General features: G+C 52.1%; 1 protein-coding gene across 1 annotated transcript in view; it reads left to right on the top strand.

Moving 5' to 3' along the window:
- Window positions 1–16,065: 16,065 nt before the first annotated feature.
- NAGLU (N-acetyl-alpha-glucosaminidase) overlaps window positions 16,066–23,830 on the top strand; it is a 101,434-nt gene continuing 93,669 nt past the window's right edge. Inside the window, exon 1 of the mRNA XM_078645378.1 lies at window positions 16,066–16,599. Coding sequence (XP_078501504.1) covers window positions 16,187–16,599 — 413 coding nt within the window. The 5' untranslated portion in view covers window positions 16,066–16,186. The remainder of the gene's footprint in view (window positions 16,600–23,830) is intronic.

The following is a 23,830-nucleotide window of genomic DNA, read 5'->3' as shown; positions in this document are numbered from 1 at the left end:
AATTGTTTATTTTCTTTATTAAGAAAATTAGTTATAACCATTTTAAGTACATGTTTTAAGCAATGTGCTTTTGTATAATGCAAAATGTGCAGCCTAACGGAGAAGCTGGTGTTGTTTTGCTGTGGTGAAGGACACAGTAGTTTTGAATCATTTGGTGCTCTGACTTAATACAGCGCTCATGCTAGACGCGGTACAGCCACAAGTTCTGCCTCGGCGTGGCTGGCTACTACGAGCGTTGGTGAGCTGTCCTCACTTTACTGCGCTGCCCTGCTTTTGGCTTTCTCTTACCTGATTCCGTTGTTAAAGATATAGTGCAATGCGCGCACAGGAAAAAATAAACGGTGACTTGGGCGAGCCCCGCCACCAAAAGAGAAGACGCGTGGCCGCCATTGTTAAAGATCAAGCATGCTACATACCGCGCTGCAAGCTGCACAAATAATTATATATATAATGTTGCCTTGCAGGCACTTTTACAGAGCACACCCAAAATTACAAGAACAGTTAGAAGAACAACATGTCGGGAAGTGGAGTTGGGGATATATTAAAGAACCCAAGAAATCAACGTGGAATTTTTGTTCTAAGTGTTGTTGCAATTACCTCTACACTGTTTAATTCTACTCTATACTTGTGCACAGGACTATTGCTAATGTTGTGTGTGGTTGGTTTGTTCGCCACAAAGTAAGGGGTTAGTAGGGTTGGCCCTTTCCTGTAGGCACCGTAACCAAATAGCTTACATTTGGAGAAGGGAGTCCCGCAGAGCTCGGACCTCAGCCCCTCCCTGTTCAATCTTTACATGTCCCCATTGGCGGAGATTGTCCAGGGTTTTGGAGTAGATGTAGTTTCCTAAGCTGATGATACCCAGCTATTGATTTCTCTATCACAGGCGCCTGGAGGGGAGGCTTCAAATTTCAGAGCCTGTATGCAGGAGCTTTCCTTCTGGATGGATCATAACTGCCTGAAATTGAATGGAAGCAAGACGGAGGTGCTTGTGATAGGAGGTAAAAACTCTAGCTGGACCTCGGAATGGTGGCCTCTGAGTTTGGGTCCTACTCCCACCCCCTGTATGGAGGCAAAAAAGCTGGGGGTGTGGGTGGATCCCACTCTCTCGTATGAGGGTCACATCCAGAGAGTGGTGGGAAAAGGGTTTGGCGTCTTAACTAAACTTCGTAAGACGCTGGATCTTCTCCCATTAGAGGCTAGGAGGACGCTGGTACACACTCTAATTACGTCTCGCCTGGACTAACCAAATGTGCTCTATTTGGGGGCCTCGGCTAAGGGCCTGGGTAGACTGCAAATTCTACAGAATGCCACAGCTAGGCTGACTCTCATGCAGCCAAGGAGAGCGTCTTCAAAGAAAGCACTTGACATGGTGCATTGGCTTCCGGTCAAGAAAAGAGCACTGTTTAAAACTTTGGTGATATGCCATCGGATAGTGTATGGCAAGGGCCCGGTATATTTAACAGATTTAGTCACCAAATACTCGCCCAGTAGGTGTCTCAGAACTAGCGGGATGGGCCAACTAATCACTCCGAAAATAAAGAGGGCGAAAATGGGTGGCCGTTCTTTTCGCTGTCTGGCTGCTTGCAATTGGAACAGACTACCTATCTCTCTGAGGTTGGAGTGTTCCGAAACCCAATTCCGCAAGATTTAGAAGACCTACCTGTTTGTGGCATAGTTCTCTAGTTTGTTGTCTGCTGCTGTCGCTCACCCAGCGCGGGGACACGCCGAGATGGCGTAACCAGGCGCTTTATAAGCTGTATTATTATTATTATTATTATTATTATTATTAGATTAATCCAACAAGAATTTGCAGAGCGCCTGCATCTCCTAAATACTAAAACCCTAGTTTCTGGCAGTAGTAATTTTGTGACATTCCCATGTGGACTCACCTAGGCGTCTAGTTTCTAGAAAAGTCTGGGTTTATTGGTTTACCTGGGTGTTGGCTGAGCTCTAGCCCAAAATTCACAGCAACCCACACTGAAAGAAAGGATTGGTTTTGAGTGGAATTTTTTATCTGGACCATGTCCTTTTGTGGGTGCTGGACCAACCTACACAACGGGGTGTAGCGATAATGGGGTAGTGCTTTTATCAGGAGACATGTGGGATTGTTGGTTGGTAAGAAATCTGTGAATGCCCACATATTCTGGAACTTCTCCCCACAGAAATGTGACAAAAATGTGTATCTCTACACAAAGTTTGAAGTTTGTAGGGGCTTCTAAAAAAGAAAAACATTGTAAGATCCACATGAGTCACAACCACCCTGGAATCCCCAGAGTGTCTAGTTTTTAGAAATGTCTGGGTTTGGTAGAGTTCCCTGGTTTGCAGCCAAGCTCATGCCCAAAAGCCACAGCTCCAAATATTGCAAAACAAGGGTCGGTTTTGAGTGGAAAAATTTGATGTGTACATGTTGCGTTTTGGGGCCTTTCTTGTTGCCGCACTAGGCTCACCCATACAAGTGGGAAAGCGCTTTTATCAGGAGATGTACAGGAACGGGGACGTTTAGGAAATTGGTGGATCCCTTCAGATTCTGAAATGTAAGGGAAATGTTTGTTTTTAGCCAAAGTTGGAGATTTGCACAGACTTCTGGGTAAAAAGTTAATGATATCGGCAAGAGTCACATCACCCTGGACTACCCCTGTTGGCTAGTAATTAGAAATGTCCGGGGTTTACAGGTTTCTCTTGGTGGTAGCGGAGTTTGGCCCAAAAACAGCAGCTACACTTATTGCAAAAAAAGGGTTGGTTATGAGTAAAATAGTTTGAGCTGTTTGTGTTGCATTTTGGGACATTTCCTGGTTAGAGCGCAAGGCCCACCCACACAAGTGAGGTTGCAATTTTGTCATAAGAAGTATGAGAATATTCGGCGTTAGGAAATTTGTGGCTCTCCACAGATTCTTAAACTTTGGCTCACAGAAATTAGAGTAAAATGTATGTTTTGGCCAACGTTTGAGGTTTACTCGAAATGTTAAGCAGTGTGCATGAAAGAACACATTTTGCAAAATGTCCTCTGAATCAAATGATAATATAGGTAACCCCAAATTCAGAGGTTTACAAATAATCCCTGTTCCTAAACTCAGTATCTAGTGCACATTTCAGAAACACATAGGTTTCCTTCATACCCATTTTTCATTCATTACATTTTGCTATATGAATTGCTGCAGGGTCGGTGCACAAAGAAAAATCATTAGAAGCTGTAGTTCAGTTGTTGGCTCTGGGTATCATGCATTTCTGGAAACCTACATACCATATATATTTTTGTGACCAAAAGGGTCTAATAGAAATATTGGTGTACTAGCAGCCCGTCCCGACGTTGTCCAGGTATGAAATAGAATGTGTGTAATGTGTGTATTTGGCAAGGGCAATTTATTTAAAAATCTCGCGGTAGACAAAATATTTTGTTTCATAAGAATAGGGACGGAGAAGGCCCAGCTGCAGCCCTGGTTGATGTTAGCAGGCGCGTGTAATTAGTGTAGTGATCCGCCGCCTGAGCCTGGCTACAGCCCTGGTTGATGTTAGCAGGCGCGTGTAATGTCGTTGAATGAGAGAGTTATCAGCCGCGGGTATACGTGTTGAAGGGGAATATGTTCTGTATTACATGAAATGACTCATCAATGTTATGTCATTGGGCTGTAATTACAATTTATAATACTTGTATATAATCACGTGTACATGAAATATGATGCACTCTGTAAAGAAATAGAAAAATGTAATTTATAAAAAAAAGATATAAAAATGTGAACAAAATCCCTCTTATACAACGAATAAAATTGAAACAGAGAAATGAATCATGATAATATTCAGCAAAGGGAACATTTGCGAAAAAAGAACATTGCTTTTTCATTTGCAGGCCCGTCCAGGATGAGAGTGACAGACAGACACGGAAGCAGAATCTTCGACGACCCCAACGACCTGCACCGATACCTACGAGACCCGGAACCAGAGGAGATGGAGCTGCCGAGCCCAGGGGCAAAGAGAAGGGCATCCTCTGACGAAACACACGAAGGAGCTGAATAAGAAGGAGTGCTTTTGAAGGAACATGTGTATCGCAGACAACCATGTACAGGAGCAACAGCAACCACCGAGACTCTTGACTGCTACGAACAATAACCTGGAGTACCAAGCATGCGCAACCATGCAAGGAGACTCTGACAGTGACAACAACTTACCTCAAAAAAAAGGGAATCTACCTCATACGATATCAACATACTACCTCAGAGGGCCGCAGAACGAGTTTTGGCCACAGCCAACGGGATACAGAACATGCCGTAAGCCACCAAACAGCAAGAACAACCATACCTACCTCAGCAAAGCCACGGCGGCCAGGGGAAGAACGGGCGGGCAATCCGCTGATCATATCCTTTTCTTTTGAAATTGACCATGAGGGGCGGGGGTTTTTCTTTCTTTTTTTTGGCTAACATGCTAAGGACTAAAAGACTCAGGAAGAACTTGGGGGAGGGGAGTGTGAGGACCCTTGCTGTCGCACACCCGGTTTACTACTGACGGGGGGGAGGGGGGAGGGAGGGAGGGGGTCGGGCCAGGGGGGGGAGTGAAGTCGGCGGATATGATAGTACATGGCAGAGCCGCCGGTTGCGTCATGAACAAAGGACCTAGAATCTTGCCTTTCTCCACAGGCACCCTATACTTTTCCTATTTCTTTTTTCCCATCCAGCACCCCGGGGGGGGGCCGCAGAACGCAAAGCACATGCGACGAAGCCAAACCACCATGATAAATCCAACTAGAGCGGGCCTGTCCACTGACTTGAAGGTAGTGTCCATGAATGTTAAAGGACTGAACCACCCAGTCAAACGTAGGAAAATCCTAGACTACTTGTCCAAACTAAAGGGAGATGTGTACATGCTCCAAGAGACCAAGCTCTCCAAAGAGGAGGCGAATCTACTCAAAGCCAGATGGATAGGGGAGGTACTCTGCTCACCGGCAAAAGGGAAAAAAAGAGGAGTAATAACTATCCTGAGCAAGAAGGCCAACATGACAACACTAGCAGTAGACACTGATGAAGATGGCCGCATGCTCATAGCAAGCGTCCAGAGAGGAGGCGACACAATCCACATGGTCAATATCTATGGTCCGAACTCGGAAGACAAGCAATTCTGGCTGGGAGTGGACAGCAAGCTATCAGATCTCCCCCAAGAGGACCTCCTGATCACAGCCGGGGATATGAACAAGACGATGGACCAGGCAACAGACAGACACCCAAACAGACCAAGTCACAACTCCAACAACAACAACAACACCCTGAAAGACCTATGCACCAAACATCAACTGGCAGACCCGTGGAGGCTCCAACACCCGACAGCGCGAGAATACACCTTCTACTCACACCCACATAACTCCTACAGCAGGATCGACTACATACTGATGTCCAACACACACACGCACCTCATAGAAGACACGGAGATAGCCGCAATCACTGTCTCAGACCACGCTCACATAACACTCACTCTAAGTGAGAAACACAATGAGAACCCAACGAGGAGGTGGAGACTGAACGATGACATCCTCCAGAACAGAGAGAACGTCAAAGAAATTGAAGCCACAATCAAGGAGTACCTCGAACACAACGACAATGGCGAGGTAGGGAAAGACACTGTATGGGATGCCCTCAAAGCGACAATAAGGGGGAATTTGATAAACATCAAGGCCAGGATGAACAGAGGGCGGAACAAAAAACTCCGTGAGCTCGAGGAGGAAATAACAGCACTGGAGAGAGGTCACTGTGCTAACATAACGGACAAAAACACGCTCACTTTGCTCACAAAAAAGAAATACGAGCTGAACAAGATCCTAAGCGAAAGAGCGGGCTCCTGGTTGACGAAGTTCAAGTCAGTCAACCTATGTGCAGCAAACAAAGCAGGGAAACAGCTAGCGTCCTACTTAAAGGCAAAACAGAGGCAACACACGATAGCAGCAATAACGGACCGCACGAACAAATCCCAAACAACGAACAAAGGAATACTAGAGGTTTTCAGACAATTTTACCAAGAACTGTACACTGAGGATCAAAACTTGAGCAAAGATGCAGGACGCGACCTACTCAGTAAAACCAATCTGCCGAAGCTGGACGAGGCGGAAAGGGAATCGCTCGAAGCTGATATCTCGGAGGAAGAGATTGGAATTGCCATAAGCCAACTGAAACGGAACAAGGCGCCAGGACCAGATGGTTACTCGGCGACATTCTATAAAACCTTCAGCGAACACATCAAGACACTGATGGCACAAACATACTCCACATGCATCCAGAAAGGGAGGATGACGGAGTCCATGTGCGAGGCCAACATCACCATAATTCCCAAGGAGGGGAAAGACCCACAATATCCCCAGAACTACAGACCAATATCGCTAATAAACGTCGACTGCAAGATCTACGCAAAAGTCTTAGCCAACAGACTAAACAGGATCCTGCCGAACATCATCCACCCCTCACAAGTGGGATATATAAAGAACAGACTGTCGCAGGACAACACAAGGTTACTGTGCCACCTGATCAACCACACAGCAAGCAGCAACGAGCAGGCAGTCATGATAGCGCTGGATGCGGAGAAGGCGTTTGACAGAGTCTCGTGGCCCTTCCTGGGTAACTGTCTGGGAGCGTTTGGCCTAGGCAGGAAGTACACGGCGATGGTCATGGCCCTCTACAACAAACCGAAGGCGAAAATAGTGGTAAACGGGAGCGCATCCCAAACGCTCACGCTGGGTAGAGGAACCAGACAAGGATGCCCCCTCTCCCCCGGACTATTCCTGCTCGCACTAGAGCCCCTGCTAGCCAGAATCAGGGACAACACCGAGATAACAGGCGTAAAGCTCAAGAGAAAGACCGTCAAACTAGCAGCATACGCCGACGACATCCTAATCACAACAGCGAACCCATCCACGTCGATAAAAGCTCTGATGGCCACAATAGGTGAATACGCAGAAGCCTCAGGCTACAAACTCAATAAGGAGAAATCGGAGTGTAAGCCAATGAATGTCCATACCACAAGAGAAGTCCTAGGCGATTCCGGCCTAGCATGGCAAACGAAACCTCTGAAATACCTAGGGCTCCACTTTGGGAGAGACCTCACGTCAACCCTGCAACACAACGAGGACCTCACGCTGAAGAAGATAAAGGAGAGACTGGAGTTATGGTCACCAAAGTTCATCAGCTGGTGGGGACGCATTGAAACGATCAAAATGATGATAACACCGGTAATTAACTACACGCTATCAATGCTACCACTTCCAATGACAGAGACTTTTCACAAAAAATTGGACCAGCTCATAAACATCTTCCTGTGGAAAAACAAGAAGCCAAGGATAAGCCTACAAAAACTAAGACTGTCAAGAGACCTCGGAGGCCTTAACCTGGCGAACTTCAAGACATACCAGACGGCTTGTCTGGCGAGACAGGGTATCGCCTGGGTAGATGCCACACAAACGTACAGGCCAGTATGGCTGGAGGTCGAACAAGACATCCTAGGAGGACTCAAGCCAATAGCACTCCTAACAGCGAACCGGCACCCACTGAAAACGAGCGCCATACTAAAACACACCAGAGATGCCCTGCTGAAAGTGGACAGGCACATGGCGCAGAAACTGAAGGGCACTGCTTGGGAATCCATCTGGTTCAACACTAAAGTGACCTACCAAGGGGCGACACTGCGCAATGATACGTGGATTGGAGAAGGCATCAGCACGCCCAGTCAATTGGAAACAAAGAAAAAACCGCTGACGTTCCAGAACGTGCAGCAGCTACATGACCTCCCGAACCAAGAGTTCTATAACTTCCTAAAAATTAAGACAGCAATAACAAAGGCCAACCTATGCGGAGGAGAGCCGGGGATCATCAAGTATCTGCAGCTCATCGACTCAGCAGGCCATCAAACGGCAAAAATCTATAAACTACTCAGCCCATCCAAGATGGCGCAGAACAAAAAAGCAACCAACACATGGGAGATGCGCCTGGGCAGGCAATTAAATGAAAAGGAGCGAGCGATAATGTGGAGTTCAGCGACAACAAACAAAATCACCCCACAACTAGCGCAAACAAAATACTGGCTGCTCCACAACGCATACTGGACGCCATCCAAACTCCACAAGGTCGGCATAGCAGACTCAGACAAATGCTGGAACTGTCTGAAAGAGGAAGGGACCCTCGAACACCTTATCTTCACCTGCGTGAAAGTCAGGAAGTTCTGGGCACAAATCAACACTTTCCTGAACGATATGCTCAAAACACATCTGGAGATCAGCTTCGTCAGCCTGGCGACTGAGCACCTAACAGCGAACCTAAAAAGTAAAGAAGAAAGAGAACTCCTAGACCTACTTCTCACAGCAGCCCTCAAAATGATCCTAACGAACTGGAAAAACACAGCCAAAGCAAGCTTTAAAACATGGATCAACTGGATTACCTTCCTGAGGGGAGCCGACAACATCACAGGCACCTTCTCGAAAGAACACAAAGCCAAGCTGCACATGTGGGACCCGCTTGATGAGCTCCTGAGGACGACCCAATAAAGGACAATCAAAGACAACTACGTGCGCCCCCCCCCCCCCCTCTCTTCTCATTTCTTCTCCAGTGGAGGGAGAACAATAGATATATATGACCGTCGTCTGTGTACCTATATCTGTATATATATATTTTTGTACGACCTTCTTTTGTAAACCAATAAAAAAAATTCTAATTAAAAAAAAAGATAATATTCAGCAGCAATTTATTTAACTGCCCAGCGTCTAAATGTGTAGTTAATATATATGCACGTAACCCGGTGCGATTTCTGTTTTTCTAAAAGGTACCATATATCTCCATGGTAATCTGATGCCTTTCTTCTAGTCCTGAGACTGGAAGATCTTGATATAATATGTACATGCGCAACTACATGCTCAACTACATCAGATAACATTTTAATGTCATTAAATTGCCCCTTGTGAAAGAAATCAGGCACTAAGGAAAGCTTTTAGCAGACTAATGGATGTTTAATGCAAAATTAGCAAACAAGCATCAAAAGTATTCTAAGTGCAATTTGCCATTTCAACAGACCACTGCTTCGCGATCTAATCAGTGGGAGCACATATTGCTCAAATCTGAGTGTTTCCGTGCTTCATTTACTAACTGTTCTCAGTGCAACGAGCAAAGGACAGAACACGCAACAAAACAGAAACTTCAGACGGACAACAACGAGCTTGTGCTAGCTCTTCTTATGGGAAGAATGTGAGAAGATCTTGCTATTGCAAAAGGGCTGACTTCACTAAATCTACAGTTTTCGCTTGGTTATGCCAATTTCAGAACAAGACCATGCTTACTTTAAAAGACAGTTGAAACGTACAACACGAGATAGCAAGATGGCAGTATATTTACAATGTGTGTTAATGTGCAGTAATGCTAGGACTTTGGAAGTGCTGTCAGCATTCATTAAAAAAATGCAATTGTTATTTCAGACAACTAGATAGAGAGATCCTTGTATAACCAAAATTATGCTTTCATTGTGTCTTGTCCAAAGTCCCTATGTTCTTAGGTCAACAGAGGTACAATCTTGTAGACTGTGATATCAGACTGCAGATATGTGCGTATGTGTAAATGTAAGGGCATGCACTCATATATGGCATGAATACATGCATGACTCTTACATGACCTCAGTCATGAGTGCTGGCATTACCACAGTTCTAAACACCTGTACGATAACTACGCAACCACATGGGCGATCATGTGCATGATCAATTTATTAACCACTTCTGGACACATAGCATGACAGATTGCATAACATAATATCATGACAGTTTTGTCAAATCTATATAGTAGATTGCATGACAAATCTCATGTCAGGCTGTGTACAATCACTTGACAACTGTGTGATAAAGAACATGAGAAATGTTAACTTTATATGCACAACAAAATGGCTAATGTTCTAAGCATCCTATGGAGTAATATGCTACCCTTTCTGTAAAGTGCCTCAGCTCCTTGTCAGGAATAGAAAGAGATGAATAAATGTGACTAAAGTACATGATTACCATGCAAAAAGAACTAGTGATGGACAGAATGCAGAACAATGTCATAGATTCACCCCAGTTGAGAGATCTGGGCCTAAATCCATCGTTTTTTTGCTCACCATGCCATTCCAGTTTGGACCCGGCCATATGCACATCGGTCTTGACCCTGCGCCCAATGGAAACAGTCCAGCCCAAACTGCCAGGCCAGGTCCTCCCTGGACTGGAAACAAGCATCCTAGGACCGGTTTCGGGATTTCACCCCTCTTCAGCCAGGATAGCTTGATTCCAGTGGCATGGAGAGCACGGGACCCAATTCTGGGCATACCTGTCCCACTCGGGGTGACAGATGCAAAAAGAACAATTGATGGACAGAATGCAGAACAATGTCATACATTCACCCCAGTACAGAGATCTGGGCCTAAATCCATTGTTTTTTTGCTCACCATGCCATTCCAGTTTGTACCCAGCCATATGCAAATCAGTCTTGACCCTGTGCCCCATGGGAACAGTCTAGCCTGAACTGCCAAGCCAGGTCCTCCCTGGACTGGAAACAAGCATCCTAGGACCGGTTTCGGGGTTTCACGCCTCTTCAGCAAGGATAGCTTGATTCCAGTGGCATGGAGAGAAGGAGACCCACGTCTGGGCCAGAATGCAGAACAATGTCATACATTCACCCCAGTACAGAGATCTGGGCCTAAATCCACCGTGTTTTTGCTCACCATGCCATTCCAGTTTGGACCCAGCCATATGAAAATAAGTCTTGACCCTGTGCCCAATGGGAACAGTCCAGCCCAAACTGCCAGGTCAGGTCCTCCCTGGACTGGAAACAAGCATCCTAGGACTGGTTTGGGGGTTTCACCCCTCTTCAGCCAGGATAGCTTGATTCCAGTGGCATGGGGAGCACGGGACCCAGGTCTGGGCATACCAGTCCCACTCGGGGTGACAAATGCAAAAAGAACAAGTGATGGACAGAATGCAGAACAATGTCATACATTTACCCAGTACAGAGATCTGGGCGTAAATCCATTGTTTTTTGCTCACCATGCCATTCCAGTTTGGGCCCAGCCATACGCAAATCAGTCTTGACCCTGCACTCAATGGGAACAGTCCAGCCCGAACTGCCAGGCCAGGTCCTCCCTGGACTGGAAACAAGCATTCTAGGACCGATTTCGGGGTTTCACCCCTCTTCAACCAGGATAGCTTGATTCCAGTGGCATGGAGAGCACGGGACTCACGTCCGTGCATACCTGTTCCACTCGGGGTGACAAATGCAAAAAGAACTATTGATGGACAGAATGCAAAACAATGCCATACATTCACCGCAGTACAGAGATCTGGGCCTAAATCCATCGTTTTTTTGCTCACCATGCCATTCCAGTTTGGACCCAGCCAAATGCACATCAGTCTTGACCCTGCGCCCAATGGAAAAAGTTCTGCCCAAACTGCGAGGCCAGGTCCTCCCTGGACTGGAAACAAGCATCCTAGGACCACGTCTGGGCATACCTGTCCCACTTGGGGTGACAGATGCAAAAAGAACAATTGATGGACAGAATGCAGAACAATGTCATACATTCAGCCCAGTACAGAGATCTGGGCCTAAATCCATCGTTTTTTTGCTCACCATGCCATTCCAGTTTGGGCACAGCCATATGCAAATCAGTATTGACCCTGTGCTCAATGGGAGCAGTCCAGCCCGAACTGCCAGGCCAGGTCCTCCCTGGACTGGAAACAAGCATCCTAGGACCGATTTCGGGGTTTCACCACTCTTCAGCCAGGATAGCTTGATTCCAGTGGCATGGAGAACACGGGAGCCACGTCTGGGCATACCTGTCCCACTCAGGGTGACAGATGCAAAACGAACAATTGATGGACAGAAGGCAGAACAATGTCATACATTCACCCCAGTACAGAGATCTGGGCCTAAGTCCATCGTTTTTTTTGCTCACCATGCCATTCCAGTTTGGGCACAGCCATATGCAAATCAGTATTGACCCTGTGCTCAATGGGAGCAGTCCAGCCCGAACTGCCAGGCCAGGTCCTCCCTGGACTGGAAACAAGCATCCTAGGACCGATTTCGGGGTTTCACCCCTCTTCAACCAGGATAGCTTGATTCCAGTGGCATGGAGAGCACGGGACTCACGTCTGGGCATACCCGTCCCACTCGGGGTGACAAATGCAAAAAAAACTATTGATGGACAGAATGCAGAACAATGTCATACATTCACCCCAGTACAGAGATCTGGGCCTAAATCCATCGTTTTTTTGTTCACCATGCCATTCCAGTTTGGGCACAGCCATATGCAAATCAGTATTGACCCTGTGCTCAATGGGAGCAGTCCAGCCCGAACTGCCAGGCCAGGTCCTCCCTGGACTGGAAACAAGCATCCTAGGACCGATTTCGGGGTTTCACCACTCTTCAGCCAGGATAGCTTGATTCCAGTGGCATGGAGAACACGGGAGCCACGTCTGGGCATACCTGTCCCACTCAGGGTGACAGATGCAAAAAGAACAATTGATGGACAGAAGGCAGAACAATGTCATACATTCACCCCAGTACAGAGATCTGGGCCTAAGTCCATCGTTTTTTTTGCTCACCATGCCATTCCAGTTTGGGCACAGCCATATGCAAATCAGTATTGACCCTGTGCTCAATGGGAGCAGTCCAGCCCGAACTGCCAGGCCAGGTCCTCCCTGGACTGGAAACAAGCATCCTAGGACCGATTTCGGGGTTTCACCCCTCTTCAACCAGGATAGCTTGATACCAGTGGAATGGAGAGCACGGGACTCACGTCTGAGCATACCTGTCCCACTCGAGGGGACAAATGCAAAAAGAACTATTGATGGACAGAATGCAGAACAATGTCATACATTCAACCTAGTACAGAGATCTGGGCCTAAATCCTTTGGTTTTTTGCTCACCATGCCATTCCAGTTTGGACCCAGCCATATGCACATCAGTCTTGACCCTGCGCCCAATGGAAACATTCCAGCCCAAACTGCCAGGCCAGGTCCTCCCTGGAGTGGAAACAAGCATCCTAGAACCGGTTTTGGGGTTTCACCACTCTTCAGCCAGGATAGTTTGATTCCAGTGGCATGGAGAACACGGGACCCACGTCTGGGCATACCTGTCCCTCTCAGGGTGACAGATGCAAAAAGAACAATTGATGGACAGAAGGCATAACAATGTCATACATTCACCCCAGTACAGAGATCTGGGCCTAAATCCTTCGTTTTTTTCCTCACCATGCCATTCCAGTTTGAACCCAGCCATATGCAAATCAGTCTTGACCCTGTGCCCCATGGGAACAGTTAAGCCTGAACTGCCAGGCCAGGTCCTCCCTGGACTGGAAACAAGCATCCTAGGACCGATTTCGGGGTTTCACCCCTCTTCAGCCAGGATAGCTTGATTCCAGTGGCATGGAGAGCACGGGACCCTAGTCTGGGCACACCTGTCCCACTAGGGGTGACAGATGCAAAAAGAACAATTGATGAACAGAATGCAGAACAATGTCATACGTTCAGTACAGAGATCTGGGCCTAAATCCATCATTTTTTTGCTCACTGTGCCATTCCAGTTTGGACCCAGCCATATGCAAATCAGTCTTGACCCTGCCCCCAATGGGAACAGTCCAGCCCGAGCTGCCTGGCCAGGTCCTCCATGGTCTGGACACAAGCATCCTAGGACTGGTTTCAGGGTTTCACCCCTCTTCAGCCAGGATAGCTTGATTCCAGTGGCATGGAGATCACGGGACTCACGTCTGAGCATATCCGTCCCACTCGGGGTGACAAATGCGAAAAGAACTATTGATGAACAGAATACAGAACAATGTCATACATTCACCCTAGTACCGAATTCTGGGCTTAAATCCACCGTGTTTTTGCTCACCATGCCATTCCAGTTTGGCACCAGCCATATGCAAATCAGTCTTGACCCTGTGCCCAATGGGAACAGTCCAACCCGAACTGCCAGGTCAGGTCCTCCCTGGAGTGGAAACAAGCATCCTAGGACTGGTTTTGGGGTTTCACCCCTCTTCAGCCAGGATAGCTTGATTCCAGTGTGGCATGGAGAGCACGGGACCCATGTCTGGGCATACCCGTCCCACTCGGGTGACAAATGCAAAAAGAACAAGTGATGGACAGAATGCAGAACAATGTCATACATTCATCCCAGTACCCGAGATCTGGGCCTAAATTCATCGTTTTTTTTGCTCACCATGCCATTCCAGTTTGGACCCAGCCATATGCAAATCTGTCATGACCCTGTGCCCAATGGGAACAGTCCAGCCCGAACTGCCAGGCCAGGTCCTCCCTGGACTGGAAACAAGCAGCCTAGGACCGGTTTCGGGGTTTAACCCCTCTTCAGCCAGGATAGCTTGATTCCAGTGGTATGGAGAGCACAGGACTCACGTCTGAGCATACCCGTCCCACTTGGGGTGACAAATGCAAAAAGAACTATTGATTGACAGAATGCAAAAAACGTGGGTCTCTTGCTCACTTTGCCACTGGATTCAAGCTAGCCTGGCTGATGAAGGCTGATTAGCCAGAAACCGGTCCCAGGATGCGAGTTTCCGGTCCAGGGAAGACATGGCTTGGCAGTTGGGGCTGGACTGTTCCCATGAGGCACAGGGTCAGACTGATTTGCATATGGCCATGTCTGAACTGGGGTGGCGGAGTGAGCTAAAGAATGATGATGGATTAAACCCAGATCAGTTGACTGGGGTGACTGCTTGCCATGTTCAACACTCTGTCCATCATCCCCTTTGGTTTTGTACATGATTACCATTTCATAGTGGTGCAGGAAAGATTTTTCAGAGTGGGGGTGCTGCCTTTAACATTAGATGACTGAAGTCCTAGGGATTGTGAAAAATCAGAGTGTCAGACAAAGAACAAGCGTAGCAAATGTTTTCAGCAGGAGAGTTGTAGGGGTGTAATATGTAGCTGGTGGTTCATTTTGGAGCACACTGTTGCAAATATATCACTAGAGCATGGTGTCTCAACTATAGACCGGACATTTGCAATTGAAATGGCCTCTAAATTTAAACTGGAATGCAGTTTTACTGATATAATTATATAGTGCATAAATGCTGATGTGCAGAAAAGATTTCACAAAATATTTCATGTGCCCAATCCCAAGTGTATTGGTCTGTTTTTATCTAAAATCTTTGCTCCCATCACACTTCTGAATTATAAAAAGAAAATGTGGTTTCCTTATATATATTCTTAAATATCTGTACAGTTCATGTGTAGATATGTCATTTTTTCCCAATTACATAACACATTTTAAACTGCAGCATTCCCTTTCACACTCCCTACACCCTAGCAACGTTATCACATTGTTTTCTTTACAAAATCTTCTCACTTTCCAGTCAGAGAAAGAAAAGAAAATACCATTCTCCATGTTAAAAAGAGTAAGCAGCAATTTGTCTGAAAACATGGCCTGACATTTGACTCGTCTTTGAAGCACAGCAAATGTGGCTAGATAAAAACAACATTTAAAAGCATGTGCATTGCCTATTCACCTTCTAAACTCCGGCATAGTTATTTTCGGGGGTGCTCAGCATACCTCGCACCCATACGTCCAACGCCTGAGTCCATTTGTGTACTGTGTACACTGTGTGAGAACCCCTAAATACGTTTTGAATAGGACACAGACTTTGCGATTGGTATTGCATAGGAGCACCGTGTGCCATTCACGTTCCTTACCATAAGTTTTAGAGGTGCAGAGAATTATAGTTTATTATCTACTTTGTGCACGAGGCAAGTTTTGCAAGGATTTAATAAAGGAATTAACACATCCTCAGATGCGCACACACCCTTCAAACAGTGAGCAGAAGAGATTAAGAGCTGTCTGGAGAGCCAATCGGATCATGCTTCTCAGAGGCAGCCCATACTTTGCTCGCCACAGCCTATCACAAGCCGCCGTAGAAGAAGGAAGAGGCTTAACTTTGTTACTCCAGGGACCTCCCCAGCTTCAGCTTCAGCTCCCAGAGCCTGTTGCTGCAGCTGGGCTTACAGTGCCCAGAAGCCCAGATCCAGGAGGCTGGTAACGAGAATGCTGCTAGGTGGCGCTACCCACTTGTAGAATGGTCTAGATCGAAGTGGTAATTAACTTATTTAACTTCTTTGCAATCCGGTTCTCTTTGGGGCGTCCTGCACCGGCGGTAATCAGGATTGCGGGAGTTGGTGCAGTTGACACCGCTCAGGAAGATGCACGGTTTCCCCATCTTTGCCCACGCCCTGCTGGCACTGGCGGCGGCGGCCGCGGGCATGGAGTTTGCCACCCTGGTGCATCTGAAGCCCCAGGCGGCCGATGCCACTCAGACCCAGGCTGTGGAGGAGCTGCTGCGCCGCCTCATCGGGGGCCGGGCGGCTGACTTCGTGCTGCAGGTGAACAGCTCCCTGGCGGCCCGGGAAGAGGGGGCAGACACCTACCAGCTCCGCACGCTGCCCGGCGGGAAGCTGCAGGTGACGGGCAGCACCGGGGTGGCAGCCGCCGCCGGCATCTATAGCTACCTGAAGTACTCCTGCGGGTGCCACATCTCCTGGTCTGCAGCGCAGCTGCGGGTGCCCTCACCCTTGCCCCCCGTGAAGGGCACCGTGACCGTCACCGCCCCCAACAGGTAAGGGCAGAGTGTTACAAGCACCATCAATGTTTAACGTATGCCTCTGAGCCTCGTGTACCTCAATTACCATCTCCCATTTAGGAGAAACTATAACCAACTTCCTTGCAACCATACACTGGCGGAAACTGGTCACCTGGCCACGTCAGGGATATGAAGCGCTATACAAATTCTGCAATCACAGTACAGTATATAGTCGACTCATGGCGCTGTACGCCATTGAAGGGTATACTGTTACATACAATAATAGATATAGACTGCACTTTTCATAGTGGTATCACCAGGGTAGACTATGGGAAGATGATGCACGTTATTACTATTCCATAACAGTATAATGGGGATTTGGGGGGGTGGCCGACCAACGGGAGGCTCGCCCCCCCGGGGAAGTTTGGGGCACCAGGGGAGGGGGGGGGAGGGGGAAGCTTGTCACATGGGGATCGCCGTAGCGGCGTTTTTTGGGCTGGTTGGGCGGTTTGGGCTCCTTTTGGGCTGCAGCTGGGCTGGGGGCTATATAGCCGGCCATTTTGTGTCACCGCGCACGTTTGTGGTGCGGTGACACAGCAGCCAGGTCGCAGATTAATTTTGTGGCGTAGGAGTTGAGGCCCAGCGGACTGTGTGGCGGCGGTGCGCGGTTTTTCCGAGCCGTTTGTCACGCGTGGGCGTGTGGGGTGCTCGGCGGTGTGCGGAGCGGTGAACTGTGTCGGCGGTAGGGGGCGTGCAGGAAATCGATGGCGGCGACGGACCCGCGTGTGTTGGAGGCGCTGCGGCTATTGGAAGAAGCGGGCCGCATGGACTTGATGCGGCCCGACTTCAAGGTGAGGCCGCCGCGGCGCGCTGCCATCGGCGCCGCGGCAGCTGTGGCGGCGTGCGACCCGCCGAGGTCGCGGGCTGTGCAGCGGGGGGGGAAGGGGGGGGCGGGGGGGCGAAAGGGGGCGGCCGGGCGGCGGAAAAGGCTCCTGCAAATGGAAAGGGGGGGCGCGGAAGGCCCGGCAGGCGGGGCGGAAGAGGCCGTTAGTATTTGTGACAGGGGGGGAGGGGGGGTGGGGGGAGGACGCGAGGAGGTGGGAGCAGTGATGGAGGCACGGCCGGGTGGCCTGGAGGGTGTGGGGGAGGGGGGTGGGGCCCGGATAGTTTTGGCTGGGGAGGGTGGGAGCACTGGAGGGGGGGGGGGCGGGGGTATGAGAGTGCGGCGGGGCCCGTGGGGGGGGGTGGGTCCAAGTGGCAGTGGAGAGCACGGGGAGCTGGTGGAGGTAGGGCTGGGGGGGGCGGTTTCGCCGCTGCTCATTGAGGAGACAGATGTGGAGGAAGAAGGGGTGGGGGGTGGGGGGGGGGAAGACACGGAGCTGGACTGGGGTGGGTCATCGGCGGAGGAGGGGGGGGTAGGGGCGAGGGGGTGGTCGTCGCCGAGGCAGGAGGGCCGGGGGGGGGAGAGGGGCCGGGGTGGAGGGCGGGGTGGGTCGGAGGCGCTGGGAGGCGTGAGGGGAGGCGGCGGCTCGACCGGCGAGGGGGGTGGGTCGGGGTGGGCCGGTGGGAGGGGCGGGTTTGAGGAGGGGGCCAGGAGCAGGGTTGGGGGTCCGGGCGGACTGGTGGCGAGTTTTGGGGGGGTGCGGGGGGCAGTGGCGTGGCCTGGGGGGAGGCAGGGGGAGTGGGGCGTGGAAGGGGGGTGGGGCCGAGTTGGGGTTTCGGGGGGTGGGGCGGTCCGGGGGGATGGGCGGGGGAAGGGGGTTGGGAGCTAGGAGGAGGGAGTGTCCCGTCGCGGCGCGGAGGTCATTCGGCGGGATGGGGGAGGGGTGCGGCGATGGGGTGGGGGTTTGGCGGAGGGGGCAGCGCGTGGGGGGGCGACGGGGGTTGTTTTTACCCTGGCATGCTGGACTCCACCTTTTTTCCTTGGCAGGAGCTGTTGGTAAGGCGCTCGGGGGAGCAGCATGCGGCTCCCACCCACCGAGTGGATGGGCCGGCTCTGTTTGGTGCGGACGGCCGAGCTCCAGCGAGGGACCTGGCTCAGGGACTTGGCGATGGAGGCGAGACGCGTCTCCACCGGCCCCTTCCCGATGGGTCTCTACGGCCGCCGGGGGTGGGGGAGTACGGATGGACACGACTATTTCTGAGTTGCCTGCGAGTGTGGTGCATAGGAGGGGGAGTGTGGACTTGATGGATTTAATGCGGGTGTGTCGTGAGAGAGCGGGTTTGAGCCGGGTGGAACACCAGTTGGGGGGCCGGGGTGGTGTGGTGCCGGCGGATGGTGAGTCTGAGGAGGAGGGAGAGATTCGGGAGGATGGGGGGGCTGGTAATGGTGTTGGAAGTGTATTTCAGGTGCCGGCACGGCAGGAAGCACCCAGAGTGACGGCCCCCTCGGCTCCACTGGTTAGGCGGCGGGATCCAGCAAGGACGCCGACCTTGACGCCAGGTAAGACAGGTGACGGCGCGGGGAGCGCTAAGAGGCGTTGTGTGCAGGTGTCCGTGGGGTCTGGGGGCGATGGGGAGGATGGGTGGCGGCTGGTGCGGGGACGGTATGTACAGGACGCGGGAGTCGGTACGGAAGGCGCGGTGTCGGGCGGGGCTGCGCCGGGCGCGGGAAGCGGGGTTGAGGCGGCGGGCGACAAGGTGTCGGGCGGAAAGGAGGCGGCGGGGGGAAGTAAGGAGAGTTGTGTGATTCCGGTGCGGAAGCTGCCGTACATGGGGTTGACCAAGCCGCTGGGGGCACATCTTTCCGCGGCTACGAAGGAGAAGATTTGGAAGGGGGAGTACATCGATATTTTGAAGCTGCTGCATAGGGAGTTGACATCGAAGGAAGGGTCAAAAGAGGAGGAGCAAGAGTTGGCTAGGCGCCCGAAGGTTCCCCTGACACTGGACAATTGGTCTGCGGCGTTCCTCATTTACGCGAGCGTGTATTGCGAGAAATTCCCGGACAGGTGCGTCGCGCTGTTTAAATACATGGACGTGGTCCGGAGGGCGCAGGTGACATACGGCGGGTATGCTTGGTCGCACTACGATGAGGAGTTTCGGGCGCGCATGGCGGGGGACCCGGAGGCCCAGTGGGGGGAACTGGATTCCGACCTATACCAGCAGACGATGGGAGGGGCCAAGTTTGGCCGCACCATCTACACGGCCAGCGGTTTGCCGCTGGCGTCCCCCCCCTTTGCGGCGCGCCCCACCCGTGGGGGGGTGGGTCAGGGTGCCTCCGGCAGCCAGGCCGCGGTCGGGGCCTGTTGGGATTTCAATAGGGGTGCCTGCGGGCGGGCGGCGTGCCGTTTCCGGCATGAGTGCTCTTCGTGCGGACGGAACCATCCGGTGCTGCGGTGTTGGGGCACCGGGGGCCCCCCAGGCCAGCTGCCTCCGCAGGGAGGTGGATTTGCCAGAGGGGGTTCAGGCGGGGGGAGGGGTGGGGGTAGAGGGGGGGGAGCAGGGGCTCTGGGAAAAGGCTCGTACGCCGGTTAGAATCGAGCGGATGGAGCCCTGGTTGGCGGCGTATCCGCGGGCGGAGGATGCTGCAGTGCTGCGCCGGGGTTTTCGGGAGGGTTTTCGGTTGGGGTACGAAGGTCCCCGAATTGCTCGCTGGGCGGACGATTTGAAATCAGTGAACGCGCACAAGGGCATAGTGAGAGAGAAATTGTTCAAGGAGGTCAGAGAAGGGCGGATGGCGGGCCCCTTCACGGCGCCGCCTCTGCCAGGGTTGATCATTTCCCCCATCGGGGTGGTGCCTAAGAAGGAGGAAGGGCAGTTCCGACTGATACAGCACTTGTCCTGGCCGGAGGGGGAGTCGGTCAATGCGTACATTTCGGCGGATTTGGCGTCTGTGACGTATTCGTCGGTGGACGTGGCGCGACGTCTGGTTGCGGCGGCGGGGCAGGGCGCGCTGTTGGCAAAATGCGACATCAAGTCGGCCTTCCGACTCCTTCCGGTGCACCCGGCGGATTACCAGTTGCTGGGGATCCAGTTTCAAGGTCACATCTTTGTGGATAAAGCGCTGCCGATGGGGTGTTCCATTTCATGCGCACTGTTTGAGCGGTTCAGCTCCTTCATTCAGTGGGTTTTTTCCAGGCGCACAGGCTCGGAGTCAGTGACGCACTATCTGGATGATTTCTTCCTGGTGGGGCGGCCCGGTGCGGCGGACTGTCAGCGGCTGCTGGATGGTTTGGCCGGGTTGATGGGGGACTTTGGGGTTCCCTTGGCGCCAGAGAAGACGTGCGGTCCCAGTACGGTGTTGTCCTTTCTCGGTATCGAGCTCGACTCGGTCGCCATGGAAGCACGCCTGCCGGAAGACAAACGGGTGGCGATGTTGGATTTGGTGGGTGGCATGTTGGCGAGGAGGAAGGTGACGGTGCGGGACGTACAGGTGTTGTTGGGACATTTGAATTTTGCGTGCCGCGTGGTGCGGGCCGGACGGACGTTTTGCCGGCGTCTGGGGCTGGCGCTGTCGGGTTTGCCATTGCCACATCACCATGTGCGCCTCTCGGCAGGGATGAAGGAGGACCTGCGCATGTGGCGGGCTTTCTTGGAGCGTTTCAATGGGGTGCCGATGGCGCCGGCGGAGGACTGGGAGTGGGAGGTCACCATGTACTCGGATGCGGCGGGCGTCGGAGGTTTCGGTCTGTACTGGGAGGGAAAATGGTGTGCGGAGCAGTGGCCCGACCACTGGCAGGCGGGCGGGAGGAGCATTGCGTTCCTGGAGTTGTTCCCCTTGGTGGTGGCGGTCACGGTGTGGGCAGGGGCGTTGGCACACAAGAGGGTGCTTTTTCGAGTGGACAACATGGCCGTCGTGCAGGTGGTGAACAGGCAGTCGGCTCGGGATCCGCAGGTGCTGAAACTGATGCGGGTGTTTGTCTTGCGGTGCTTGGAAAATGACATACTGTTTCAGGTGCGCCACGTTCCCGGTGTGGACAATGACATTGCTGATGCCTTGTCTCGTTCACAGTGGGAGAGGTTCCATGGGCTAGCCACGGCGGCGGAGGAAGTCAGGACGCCGGTGCCGGAAGAACTGTGGTCGGTAGGCGAGGCCGGGTCTTTCAGTTGGTGAAGACGTCGGTGGCTGTGTCTACGTGGAAGGCTTACGAGCTAGCATGGGAAGAATTCCTGCGGTCAGGTGCGGTGCGGTGTGGGGACAGGTGGCAGCGCGAGGAACAGGTGGTAAGATTCATGCTGGCGCTCATGGACAGGGGCTTGTCGCGGGTGTCGATTGCGGGAAAGTTGTCGGCGGTGGCTTTCATGGGGAAGATGTGGTGGGGTTACCCTCCGTCGGCAGGGGAGCTGGGAACCAGGCTGCTGGAGGGGTGGGCGAGGGAGAGTGGGGCGACGGTGCGGCTGCGCCGTCCCATCACGGCGGTTTTGCTGGCAGGAGTGATTGGCGCGCTACCAGAGGTGTGCAGGGATGTGGGCGAGACGGTGCGTTTCTCTACATTGATGTCATGGCTTTTCTTTGGGGCTTTTCGAGTGTCGGAGCTGCTGGGCGCGAGGGGGAGGCGGGGGGTGTTGTGGGGAGAGGTGGAGGTGCGGGCCCAGGAGGTGGCAGTGTGTTTGAGACGCTCGAAGACGGACCAGCGGGGGGTTGGTACTTGGGTGGTGCTGGGGCCGGGCGACAGGGAGGGGGTGTGCCCGGCGGTGTGGGGCAGGAGGTTGATGGCTGAAAGTGGCGTGACGGAGGGGGAGGTTTTTGGGCGGGGTGGGGGGGGAGGAGTGACGGCGTCTCAAGCATTGTGGGTCTTGCGGCGGGCACTGCGGGTCCTGGGGGAGGATCCCCTGGCGTTCGGGACGCATTCTTTTCGGATCGGGGCGGCGACGGAGGCGGCACGGAGGGGTTGGGGTAAGGAAGAGATACAGAGGCTGGGTCGGTGGAAATCGGACTGTTACAGGACGTATGTGCGGTTGAGGGAGGCGGATGGTGCGGTGTCGCAATGATTCCCGATTTTCATATATGTGTCTTTGCAGGTGCTGTGGCGGGGCCGGATGTGGCTGTCCTGAATTTGTTTATTGTGGGACATTCGTTCGTCAAGCGGGCAGAACGAGCGGAGTGGGACAGGCATCAGGCGCTCCATTTGGGATTGGATCCGGGGTTGTATAGATGTCATTGGAGGGGGAAAGGGGGTAGGCGTTGGCATGAGTTATTGCCGTTGTTAAACACGTTGGTGAAAGGGGGGGTGTGCCCGGATGTGGTGGTAATTCACCTGGGCGAGAACGACTTGGTGCAGTGCAAGGGTTTGGCGCTACTCAAGCAAATGAGACAGGACCTGCAGGAAATCAGGAGGCAATGGGCGGGCTGCCATGTCATATGGTCGGAGTTTATTCCCAGGCGGGTGTGGAGGGGAGCTGAGCGCCCAGGAGCCATAGACAGGGCTCGTAGGAAGATCAATCGTGAGATGCGCGCTTTCTGCGCCAGGGAGGGGGTGGGGAGGATGGAGCACCCGGAGTTGCGCTATGGTGCAAACTATTTCTTCTTGGAGGATGGGGTCCACCTGTCCAGGTACGGCATGGAGCTGTATATAGTGCAGCTAAAGGAGGCTTTAGATGGGGCCCTGGGGGTGGTCAGGTATCCCAGGAGACAGGAGTCCTAAGGGGGGGGTCGAAAGTCGTAAGCGACTTTCGAGTGGCGCTGTCCTAAGGAAATAGGGTGGTGTGGCTGGAGGCCTGGGACTACATGGTAGCGGGGGTTGGGGTCATGGAGGTCATTAGGGGCATCTAGTAGAGGGGCAGGTTGATGAGCGTATGTTATTGTATTACTGTTGCAATGTTCGGGTTTACATTTAGGGGTGGGGGTGGGGGGCTGTTAGGCAGTTGTTAATTAGTGAGCAGTAGTTTTGTTCGGCACAGGCCAAGGGGGATGTGTTATACGTGCACCTGATTCCAATAAAAGCGGCCTTTTTCACACACTTCTGGTGTCAGTGTCTTTGCTTCCCCCCCCCTCACCTACTGGTGTGCCCCAATGGGGATTTGGGGGGGTGGCCGACCAACGGGAGGCTCGCCCCCCCGGGGAAGTTTGGGGCACCAGGGGAGGGGGGGGGAGGGGGAAGCTTGTCACATGGGGATCGCCGTAGCGGCGTTTTTTGGGCTGGTTGGGCGGTTTGGGCTCCTTTTGGGCTGCAGCTGGGCTGGGGGCTATATAGCCGGCCATTTTGTGTCACCGCGCACGTTTGTGGTGCGGTGACACAGCAGCCAGGTCGCAGATTAATTTTGTCCCTTCCTCCCTCCCTTTTGCACGTTTTTTTCGGCATTTTTAGTCCCGAGGGTTGTTTCCCTT

The sequence above is a fragment of the Lissotriton helveticus genome, chromosome 5_1 (genome assembly GCF_964261635.1).
Source record: "Lissotriton helveticus chromosome 5_1, aLisHel1.1, whole genome shotgun sequence".
NCBI lineage: Eukaryota > Metazoa > Chordata > Amphibia > Caudata > Salamandridae > Lissotriton > Lissotriton helveticus.
Note: the sequence above shows the minus strand (reverse complement) of the source record. Positions and strands in the feature narration are given on the sequence as shown.